Source organism: Ranitomeya variabilis, chromosome 2 (assembly GCF_051348905.1).
Source record: "Ranitomeya variabilis isolate aRanVar5 chromosome 2, aRanVar5.hap1, whole genome shotgun sequence".
Classification (NCBI taxonomy): Eukaryota; Metazoa; Chordata; class Amphibia; order Anura; family Dendrobatidae; genus Ranitomeya; species Ranitomeya variabilis.
The window spans coordinates 874,741,675-874,754,205 of NC_135233.1; the positions used below are offsets into that span (position 1 = coordinate 874,741,675).

General features: G+C 41.0%; 1 protein-coding gene across 1 annotated transcript in view; it reads right to left on the minus strand.

Annotated features, from left to right (window-relative positions):
• The window catches only part of LOC143808069 (putative cation-transporting ATPase 13A4), a 361,151-nt gene that overhangs the window by 81,579 nt on the left and 267,041 nt on the right, over window positions 1-12,531 (minus strand). Inside the window, exons 12-14 of the mRNA XM_077290326.1 lie at window positions 7,293-7,481; window positions 5,768-5,829; window positions 3,944-4,094 (exon numbers count right to left, since the gene is read on the minus strand). Of these exons, the coding sequence (XP_077146441.1) occupies window positions 3,944-4,094; window positions 5,768-5,829; window positions 7,293-7,481 (402 nt within the window). The remainder of the gene's footprint in view (window positions 1-3,943; window positions 4,095-5,767; window positions 5,830-7,292; window positions 7,482-12,531) is intronic.

Here is a 12,531-nt window from a genome sequence, read left to right on the forward strand (position 1 = left end):
ACTCAATCCTCAAAAAAGTAAGCCCTCACTCAGGTCTGTCATCTGTTAATGGAAATATAGGGATCTTCCTTGTTACTGGTAGCACACAGGCTGTGGAAAAGTGAAATGACTCCTCACCCGCCAAAAGAAATTCAGCAAATTCTTCGTTCCCAAATCCAAATGCCCCTTCCCTTCTGAGCCCCACAGTGTACCTAAACTACACATAGCTTCCACATTTGACATTTCTGAAGTGATGAGAGCCCACCTAAGTTACAGGTGCACGCCTCCAGAAGCATGGGCTGGGCATAATGTACTGGTGACTGCAATGCACTGAACATTATAGCATACTGGTTACACCACGATCATAAAGTATAATATGTAATGAAAAAGCATTCTCAGAACCAGTGGGATCCGTTGAAGCGTTCCAGAATTATTACCTCATAAAGTGACAGTGGTCAAAATTGTAAAAAATGGCCTGGTCATTAATGTGCATACCACCTTCAGGGGCAAAGAGGTAAATGAACAGACATGGATTACAGCGTGAGACAGAATGATGGAGAGGTGAGGGATATTGTTTTTTTATTTTTGTTTTATTAAAGGAGTCAAGGGCTTCAATGGTATGGGCGCTAGGTGAGTATAACTGTGTTTGTTATTTTTAAATAAAAATGGAAAAGTGTGTTTTGTTTTATTTCAAGTAACAAACTATATTTGCTGTCTCTTTATTTACAATACAAGTATAAGATTAGTAATGGATAGGTGTCTTATAGACGCCTCTCCATTGCTAACCTGTGAGCTTGATGTCACCAGACAATACAAAGGTGACATCAACCCAACAAATATTGCCCCACTTGCCACCACTACAGGGCAAGTGGGAAGAGCCAGGCAAAGCGCCAGAATTGGCACATCTATTAGAGGTGCCTTTTCTGGGTGGCTGCAGGCTCCTATTTTTAGGCTGGGGAGGTCAATATCCATGGCCTCTTACCAATCTGAGAATGCCAGCCCCAGTTGTCTGCTTCAGCAAGACTAGTTGTCAAAAATGAGGGGGACCCATGACATTTTGTTAAATTATTTATTTAAATAATTTTAAGAAATAGCGTGAGGACCCCTCTATTCTTGATAACCAGCCTTGCTAACGCTGACAGCTGAGGGTTTCTTCTCCCAGCTGTCAGTTTTGCGTTGCTGATTCTGAAAAATACAGGAGAACCCACGCTGGATTTTTAATTTATTTATTTATAGCACAGGCGACGACTGATGAATGCTCCCATCAGCTGCCACCTGCTCTGACTGTTATTATCAGCAGCAAGTGTAGGCTGAAGGGAGTAATTGTCCCATCAGCCTCCGCCTGCTCTCGCTGTTATCACTGTTCTTTGAATATAACTCTCATCATTCTACCCTGCTCTCACAGATCGCTGGCAGAGCAGGGGAGAATGATGACAGCTAACAGTACCGCTTCTTCCCTGGTGCCAGTAAGTGTGGTACCGATGTGACACACAGATGGTGCACAGTTGCCACATGTGTGCAGTAAGTGTTACACACATGGACACAGGGACGCGGATATCTCCTGTACAATTTTTTTTGGTACCGGAAATATTAGGACTTGTGAAACAGGCCTTACATATAGCGGTGCTGCTGCATTTAGACAAAAACTCAGGAGAGCCTCATATTCATTGTCTCCTGAAGCACCAAACATTTTTAGCCATTCATGATATGTACATGCTGCACTAAATATATCCCTCAGGATTGCATTTACCGTATATACTCAAGTATAAGCCGAGATTTTCAGCCCACTTTTTTGGGCTGAAATTGCCCCTCTCGGCTTATACTCGAGTCATACCCGGGAGTCGGCAGGAGGGGAGCGGGGGCTGTCTAAAAATACTCACCTAGTCCAGGCGCGGTCCCTGCAGGTCCCTGTCTTCCCCGGCGCCGGCAGCAGCAGCTTCAGCTTCTTCCTGTACTGAGCGGTCACATGGTCCCGCTCATTACAGTAAATGAATATTCGGCTCCACCTCCCATAGTGGTGGAGCCGCATATTCATTACTGTAATCAGCGGTACCATGTGACCGCTGAGTACAGGATGAAGCGCTGCAGCATCAGGGAAGCAGAATCTACACAGCGGCAGGACCAGGTAAGTATACGGGGAGGGGAGCGCAGCGCTGCGCGATAGTCACCTGCTCCTTGTTCCGGGTGCCGATCTGTCTCCAGCACTGATGCTGAGGTCAGAGGGCGCGGTGACGTGGTCAGTGTGCGCCCTCTGCTGAACGTCAGTACTGGAGACAGATCGGCGCCCAGAACGAGGAGCAGGTGACTATTGAAAGTGCAGGGGCCTGAGCGACGGAGAGGTGAGTATGTGATTTTTTTTTTTTTATCGCAGCAAATGGGGCAAGTGTCTGTATGGAGCATCGATGGGGCCATAATGTTCCTGCAGCACTATATGGGGCCATAACGTTTCTGCAGCACTATATGGGGCCATAACGTTCCTGCAGCACTATATGGGGCCATAACATTCCTGCGGCACTATATGGGGCCATAACATTCCTGCAGCACTACATGTGGCCATAACATTCCTGCAGCACTATATGGGGCCATAACATTCCTGCGGCACTATATGGGGCCATAACATTCCTGCAGCACTATATGGGGCCATAACGTTTGTGCAGCACTATATGGGGCCATAACATTCCTGTGGCACTATATGAGGCCATAACATTCCTGCAGCACTATATGGGGCCATAACATTCCTGCAGCACTATATGGGGCCATAACATTCCTGCGGCACTATATGGGGCCATAACATTCCTGCGGCACTATATGGGGCCATAACATTCCTGCGGCACTATATGGGGTCATAATGTTTCTGCAGCACTATATGGGGCCATAATGTTCCTGCAGCACTATATGGGGCCATAACATTCCTGCAGCACTTTATGGGGCCATAACATTCCTGCAGCACTATATGGGGCCATAACGTTTGTGCAGCACTATATGGGGGCCATAACGTTTGTGCAGAACTATATGGGGGCCATAACATGTGTGCAGTACTATATGGGGGCCATAACGTTTGTGCAGCACTACATGGGGCCATAATGTTTCTGCAGCACTATAAGGGGCCATAACGTTTCTGCAGCACTATATGGGGCCATAACGTTTCTGCAGCACTATATGGGGGCATAATGTTTGTGCAGCACTGTATGGGGCAAGTGTCTGTATGGGGCCATAAATAATGTTTGTAGGGCACTACGGCATATGGGGCAAGTGTCTGTATGGAGCATCTTATGGGGCCATAATCAGCATTTGTGCAGCATTATATTGGGCAAATGTGTCTATGGAGCATCTTATGGGACCTTTATTAACCTTTATGCAGGATTATATGTGGCATATTTTAATATGGAACATCTTATGGGGCCATAATGAACAGTATGGAGCATTATATGGGGCTCATGATTCAATATGGATATTCAAAGACACTTAACCTACTGATGTCTCAATTAATTTTACTTTTATTGGTATCTATTATTACTTTTGACATTTACCGGTAGCTGCTGCATTTTCCCCCCTAGGCTTATACTCGAGTCAATAAGTTTTCCCAGGTTTTTGTGGCAAAATTAGGGGGGTCGGCTTATACTCGGGTCGGCTTATACTCGAGTATATACGGTACTTGGGAGTGTGCATTGAAATTCTTTTCCACATAATGAAATCGAGACAACCAGTAGCATCCTTCTGCTTCTGTTTGCATCAGTTATGCAAGGGATCCATTGAGGACATGCATTCTGTTTTTTTGTTTTTTTTTCACAAAAAAGGATTCAGCTAGTGTGGTGCTAGAGGGGCTTGTGCTGTAAGGGCTAAGTGGCATAGGGAAAATATAACAAGACACTCTGCCTTAAATAATGAATTTACACACAGAGCAGGTATATCAGGGAACATTTTCAGAAACTTCATTTTTGAATTTTTGTTATAGAGAACTTACCCAGCCTGTACCCTCGAACATTTTCAGGTCCAGTGGGTCTCCCTGTATTTTGCCATCAAGGAAAATCAATGAATGACAACTGACCATTCCTACTAGAACCGGACTCCATGGCAAGCTAGTCCCTGGTGTAAATAAATAAACTTCTTGGAAGCTACAAGACAATTCAAATGTTATCATAAAAATATCTTAGACGTACAGCAAAATGTAGCATTAAATCAGTCAAAAATGATGAGTGATTGTTGTTCTAAAATAACTTCTGCATTTTGAACATCAAAGTACAGAAAAAAGTTATTTATTTCGGTCCATTCTAGTCAAATACATTTTTTCCAAAGAAATTTTAATGATCCAAATACTTCCCAATACTGACCTAATATTACTGTTTCCGATTTCTGAGCTATTCCACATTCACATTCTATTAGAATAATATGTCTATTAGTTTTATTATAAATATAAATATAATTTGGCCTGCACTCTAAATTTAGATCGGGGTGCTGGTGAGACAGACCGTAAGGTCTAGTATCAGTATTATTGAAATCCACCGCACTCCCTGTGTGGAATATCTTAGAAACAAAAGTATTTTTTGAAACTTGCTAATTTATTCAAGTGAAAAACAGAAAATCAAATGTGACAGATCAAATAGTAGGCAGTACAAGCGACTCAGTGATTTGACGTTTCGACCCTCCCGGGTCTTAGTCTAAAGTCGCACTTAATCCAGGATTTATGAGTGGCTCTTATGGTAACGAGGATGTTATCCCTGTAGTGTCAAGGGGCAGGTACAGTCTTTTTGATACCAAGTATGTCCTAATAGTTGATTTTTCTCTGAGTATGACCTTGCTGAGGAATAGCAGCAGTGTATCAGCGTCTTGCTGCTGTTTGCATACGTGATTCAAATAGAAAGTTGGTATGTCACTGGAGACAACCTTTTTTGCAGGTGCCAATGTATCAGCCTTAAATTGCTGGTAAGTTGTATGTAGTACAATGGATTTGCCATTTCTGGATAAAGCCTTGTAGAAGGGTAACAGCGGCGCATCTGCGTCTTGCTGGTGGACATGTAGGCTTAGTACCCTTAGTGGATGGGGGATAGCGCTCCTGCATCTTGCCTTCCCACAGGACGCAGGAGCACTAACCCCCATCCACTAAGGGTACTAAGCCTACAAAAAGACTGTACCTGCCCCTTGACACTACAGGGATAACATTCTCGTTACCATAAGAGCCACTCATAAATCCTGGATTAAGTGCGACTTTAGAGTAAGACCCGGGAGGGTCGAAACGTCAAATCACTGAGTTGCTTGTACTGCCTACTATTAGATCTGTCACATTTGATTTTCTGTTTTTCACTTGAATAAATTAGCAAGTTTCAAAAAATCCTTTTGTTTCTAAGATATTCCACACAGGGAGTGCGGTGGATTTCAATAATACTATTAGTTTTATTAGGCTCAGATCACAGAGCTCACTGGTTGGGAAAATACAGATGAAGAGAGAATGGGACTCGTGATGAACGATATGGGCAGCTGTTAAGTGTTAGGCGTTAGGCAGTGGACATTCAGCCTCATAGCTAAAGAAGTGATATTGAGTGGCCTGATATACTATTAATGTGTTTAATCAATGAAAATTGAGCAAAACTGATCAAGGTCAATCAGAATGTAACTCTAATGTAAGTATTGAGAAAGTATTTCTACTAATGAATGATGTGGATTATGTATTGTCATACACTAATTCTATAGAGTAACTTTTTCTCTATTTTCCCCTATTTCTTGTTTAATCTCCCACATACTCAGACACATATATTGTTAATTTGTGTCCTATTAAGCAGTGTAAACTTACCTTCTCTTATCAGAAGGAACAATACCCCATAATTCCATTCCATCTTCTGTTAAAGTGCCTGTCTGTATACAAAATCATTATGAATTATAAAAATGTTCATGGATATCTGAAAAAGGGTAGTCGCAAAAGTTCTTAAAACAGCCTGTTGACCATCAAAACCATAGCTCAAAAACATTTCATTGGAATAAAAATTTGCATTTTGTAAATTTACTGAAATTAAATATTTGCCACTATTCTCCACCTAACTTTGGCTGTCGTACTTCTGATGATACTCCACTTGCAATCTCAAGCATGCCTAGTGTAGTCTCAAATAGAATGCCATTACTGCTGTCAGAGTTTTAGGGCTGGTCTATTGCATTGAGCAGTCAGCATTTACCAGTCAGGTATTATGACATGTGCTCAGTGTCATCTACTTACAGAGTCACTCTCCATACTCTTCATTGCCAGTGCCTGCAGTCTGTTTCTCACCAATGAGCTGTCATCTTTACTGATGTAACGATGGCCTTCAGCTGCAAATTCTTTAAGAGGTTCATAAGGCAGGTAGACAGGTCAAAGGAGAAGAGTGATAGAAAGTTGGAAAAGTAGGCTCGACCAGATTAAGCAAACACTGGATGAAAACAAGCATTCAGCTTTATGAGAAATGTGGTGAATTGGGTAGCCAAATGCCCGAGTGGCAAGAAGGCCTGTATGTAGACAACCTGACCTATGACACTGATATGAAGGAAAAGGGTGAGTACAGTAAAAAATGAAAACACTTTGGGGGACATTATTAAGTATCTTAGAAAATAAATTGGGGTTTTGAAAAATGAATTGGACATTGGACAATTGTTTAATGCCCATTGATTTCAAGGTGGCTGTAACAATATGGTCATTTGTCAATCATCAATGTCTGAACTGAAAGCTCTAAAGAGCTAAAGTCAAATCAAACGAATCAGACTTATTTTAATATCAGTACAATTTAAATTTTCAGCTATACAAATTGTGTTTGCCAAATAACCATTGTTCAAGTAACTGATCAATAAACATACATGTTTGGCATACTATACAGCATATATAGTTAGGAAATTCAACTATTGCACACAATGGCCACAGTTCATCAAGACTTCAACTTTTCATAATGGTTTTGATGAGGGCTCAAGGGTGGAGTGTGAGGCACCTGATTCAATAAGAATTTCTTAATGAATAAAGCGAGGTGCAATGTGGCATTCACCTCTGTGTGCGCCTCACCACAAATCTTACTCCAGTTGGAGAGTGGACTAAGATTTCTGGAGTAAGGAACGCTGCCACTCATTATAAATTTGACAAGTGCAGTCACCCCAACTCTTCCCACTTTCTCAGTGCCAGGCAAAAGCGGTGTGAAAAAGTTGCAAAAGTTTAAAACAGCCTTGGGTTGAGCAAATCTTTTATGATTTTTCAAAGTTTTCAATGCTAGAATTCTGTCAAGAAAGCATTGATGAGTAGAGGCCATTATATTTTTGATCATAAAATAATTAGACAACAAAACACATAATGATAATTTATTTACCTTATCAAAACAAATAATATTTAGTTGTCCGCACATATTAATCCTCTGTGCACTTAGACAAAATATGCCATTCCTCTGAAGCCTTATTTGGGAATACAGTATACAGACTTGGACAGCTGCTGGCAAAGCTGCAGGAATGCCGCCAGTAATGACCAATAATGACCACAAGACAATTTCTGATGAGGAACTCTAAATCATAAACATAAGACTGAATTTATCAAAATCTTAAATGAAATATCTTAGACTTACATCATCATTCATATAATAACTATTTAAGGCTTTATGGCTGCAAAAAAGTAAACTCCATATGTCTGGTCATAAGTTAAAATTTAATGGTTGGATAACTAAAATGGGATTTTTTTTCAGATGGAATCTCTCCTTAACCCCATCCTTAGTGACAGAGCCAATTTGGTACTTAATGACCAGGCCAATTTTTACTGTTCTGACCACTGTCAATTTATGTGGTTATAACTCTGGAATGTTTTAACGGATCCCCCTGATTCTGAGAATGTTTTTTCAAGATATATTTTACTTCATGTTAGTGGTAAAATTTCTTCAATATGACTTGCATTTATTTATTTAAAAAAATGGCAATATAGTGAAAATTTTGAAAATTTGCAATTTTTAAACTTTGACTTTTTATGCCCTTAAATCAGAAAGATACAATAGATACAAAAGATACACCCCAACGCACGTTTCGGATGATCTCCTTCCTCAGGGGGCATGGTTCTTAGTGTCCCAACCAGGGACACTAAGAACCATGCCCCCTGAGGAAGGAGATCATCTGAAACGTGCGTTGGGGTGTGTGCGCACATTCCATTAACCCCTACATTGGTGCCGTTTGCTACAAGGTATAGTTACCACTGTTTGTACTATCTATCCTTGGCAGATCGCAATTGCTCAATTTTGATACTGGTGGTGGCTCTATTTATTAGAGTTTTAACCAACTTTGCGATATGACATATAGATTTATTGTTGCACCCTCTCTTATATCGTCTTATTCTGACGGAGAGTTTAATATGTATTAATCATTTTTGTGGAGTGGTTCTGGCATGTGCGCACACCTGTTGTTTTTTACCTCTGTATTATGGTCACTTGTATTGCATGCCATCCCCTATGATTGTTTGTCCTGTTTACTATTTACAATAAAGAATTTTCACTTTTATATCTATATGGACTGTTTTGGTTGTCTTTTCTTGGCTTGCTAGCCTTGTTTTTTCTTGTGTTTTGGTTAGCGACCAGTCCACATTGATTAGTCCTTTTTTATGCAGCTGGCTATTGAATATGGCTGACAATTGATATGCTTATCATCTATACACTTGTATGTTGCCATGCTGACTGTGTCTGTAAGTGTTCTTCTGAGGAAGAATGGCAGAAGATCTCCAAATCCAGGTATGAATAACTTGTTGCATCATTTCCAAGAAGACTCATGGTTGTACTAGCTCAAAAGGGTGCTTCTACTCAATACTGAGCAAAAGGTCTGAATACTTATGACCATGTGATATTTCAGTTTTTCTTTTTATTAAATTTGCAAAAATTTTTACATTTCTGTTTTTTTAAGTCAAGATGGGGTACAGAGTGTACATTAATGTGAAGGAAAAAAATTGAACTTTTTTGAATTTACCAAATGGCTGCAATGAAACAAAGAGTGAAAAATTTAAAGGGGTCTGAATACTTTCCGTACCCACTGTATGTCACACAAAATACTTAACATTTCCCACATGTCTATTTTTCATCTGCACAATTTTGGAAACATTTTTTTTTTCCTTAGGAAGTTATAAGGGTTTAAAGTTGACCAGCGATTTCTCATTTTTCCAACAAAATTTACAAAACCTTTATTTTAGGGACCACCTCACATTTGAAGTGAGTTTGGGGGGTCAGTATAACAGAAAATTCCCAAAAGTGACATCATTCTAAAAATGCACCCCTAAAGGTGCACAAAACCATATTAAAGAAGTTTATTAACCCTTCAGATGCTTCACGAGAGCCAAAGCAATGTGGAAGGAAAAAAAATGAACGTTTAACTTTTTTCACAAAAAATTTACTTTGGAACCAATCTTTTTATTTTTACAAGGGTATCAGGAGAAAATGGACCACAAAATTTGCTTTGCAGTTTCTTCTGAGTACGTCAATACCCCTTATGTGGGAATAGCCACTGTTTGGGTGCATGGCAGGGCTCAGAAGAGAGGGAGCGCCGTTTGACTTTTTTGGACGCAAAAATTTTTTCTGGAATCAATGGTGGCACCTTTTATTTCGACCCCCTGATGTACCTAAACAGTGGAAATTCTAACTCCAACCTAACCCCAACACACCCTTAACCCTAATCCCAACCCTAACCATAACCCTAACCATAACTCTAACCCCAGCACACCAACCATAACACTAATCCTAACACTAACCCTGGCCATAGCCCTAACCCCAACCCTAATCCTAGCCCTAACCATAACTTTAGCCCAAACCTAACACTAACTTTAGCCCAACCCTAACCCTAACTTTAGCCCAACTCACTTTAGCCCAACCCTCACCCTAACTTTAGCCCAACTCACTTTAGCCCAACTCTAAAAGTAATGGAATCATGGAACTAAATATATTTTGTTTTATTTCATTATTTTGTCAGGACTCTGAACATTTTGATTACCTTTTGTGCATTATTGCCCTTTTCCAAGATGGCTTCTTTGGTCTCATGTGCACTGTGTCTTCCTGCTATAAAACTCCACCCCAGCCTTCAATCTGTGCTAGAGTATTCTGCCTTGCATCCAGCTCCTGATGACTCCCTGGCTTTGCACCTGCACCTGCTCCTGTGAACCTGTGTGGAGATCCTGCTACTCAGCTCTGAGTTTCTGCTGCATACATTGGTTTCCAGTAATCCTCCATCTGGCTGCTTGTGTTTGTTTCCATCTGCATTTGCTGGACATGTAAGTTGTTGCTGCTCTGCTTAAACCTGAGACTTTTACCCAGGCCTCCCTGGTTGTGCTAAGATATTATTTGAACTGCCTTATAAGCATATCTATCTGTGTTTGGACTACCAAGGACTTATTCGTGTCAAGTATCCTCAAGAATAATTGTGCTTCATAGACTTTCTGTGTGATTGCATTTTCCTCTGAAGCTTCCTATAGACTGTTTAGCTGCATTTAATATTTACACCAAGTGTTGTGGACTTGAGTTTCTCTCTGCACCTGTTTGAATCACCGTGTGATAATATAGACTTTACCACTTATAAAACTGTGTCCTGTAGTTGTCTTGTTCCATGCAAAGAGTCTCCTGAGTTATCCCTTATAATCATTACAGGATACTCTAGCCTCAAAAGAGGAGACTGCTGGAACAATGACTGCAGAAAGCAGACTAGAGCAGGTGTTCTCCATAATTAGATCACTGCAGAAAGATGTGGAAGGTCTGCAAGAGAAGTTTGGAAGCTTTGAACACAATCAACAAGTGTTTGGACAAACTTTGCAGGACTTAAGCACCCGCATGGCAGCCCAGGAAAACAAACTTGCTGGCATAGAGTCCCAGTATGGATGGGCTTTTCAGGACATAAACACGCAAATGGCTGCACAAGCGACTTTACCATCTGGGCAACCGCCACCAGCTAGCCCACCTAAGTTGCCCCCATTTAGATTTAATGGTGATCGCGACAAATTTCGTGGCTTTGTGAATAATAATAATAATTTTTATTTATATAGTGCCAACATATTCCTCAGCCCTTTACAAATTATAGAGGGGACTTGAACAGACAATAGACATTACAGCATAACAGAAATCACAGTTCAAAACAGATACCAGGAGGAATGAGGGCCCTTCTCGCAAGCTTACAAACTATGAGGAAAAGGGGAGACACGAGAGGTGGATGGTAACAATTGCTTTAGCTATTTGGGCCAGCCATAGTGTAAGGCTCGGGTGTTCATGTAAAGCTGCATGAACCAGTTAACTGCCTAAGTATGTAGCAGTACACACACACAGTGCTATTAACTGCATAAAGTGAGAACATGATGCGAGGAACCTGATTATGTTTTTTTTTTTTCTTTTTTTTTTAATAGGCCACACAGGGATAGTTAGGTTAATGCTTTGAGGGGGTAGACCAATCTGAACAAATGAGTTTTTAGGCCACGCTTAAAACTGTGGGGATTGGGGATTAATCGTATTAACCTAGGTAGTGCATTCCAAAGAATTGGCGCAGCACGTGTATCAATGTATGCTATATTTTGATGTGCATGGTGACCGTTTTCCTAATGATAGATCCAAAGTATTGTATGTAATAATGCTGCTGACCGCACGAGTGCTCACCTGGGCGAATCCGATGATTGAGTCTCATGACGGTTAAATAATTTGGGAGATTTTTTGGCCGCTATGGCATTAATGTTTGATGACCCTAATCGCCGTGCAACCGCTGAATCTGCTTTATTGTCTTTACGCCAGGCTAAACGTTCTGTTATTGAGTATGCTACTGAATTCAGGAGATTAGCGGCAGATATTAATTGGGACAGTTATGCACAATTACCTATTTTTAAAAGGGGTCTGTCTAGCATTGTAAAGGATGAATTAGCTCACTCTGAATCACCACAAGAGCTAGAGACATTTATACAGCACTGTGTGCGCATTGACATTCACCTTACTGAGCGTAGGCAGGAGAAGTTTGCTGCATATAACCATATTTCTAACTGTTCCCTTCCTTCGAAAGAGCCTGCAGATAAAACATCTCGAGAGGTAGAGGAGGTGCCCATGCAAATTGATTCTGTTCAGAGGGGCGAGAGTAATTAGCGCCGGGAGCATTGCCATCGAGAAAGTCTATGTTTCTACTGAGGCCAGTCTGACCACTTTCTAATCAACTGTCCCAAGTGTCCTAAGCGGCCTAACAAGGTAATAGCAGCAGTAGTGGAGTATGACTACTATGATGATGAATCTGACATCTCTGAATGTAGCCTGCCTTTAAACGCTGTATTCCATTCACTTTCTATGACTTCACCAGCCAAGGAGCTAAATGAAAAGAACTCTCACTGTTCTCTCCCAATTAAGATCCTGTGTACAGGATAGTGGATTTCCAGTGCAGCTATGATTGACACTGGTGCAGGTGGCAATTTTATGGATATCGCATTTGCCAAGGAACATGGTATTGAAATTCAGCAAAGAGCCTCTCCAATTACCATGGAAACAGTGGATGGGTCACCTTTAATCTCCGGGCCTGTGGATCAGGAGACCGCAAACCTTGAGATTTTGTTGGAGCCTAATCATCAAGAGCAACTCT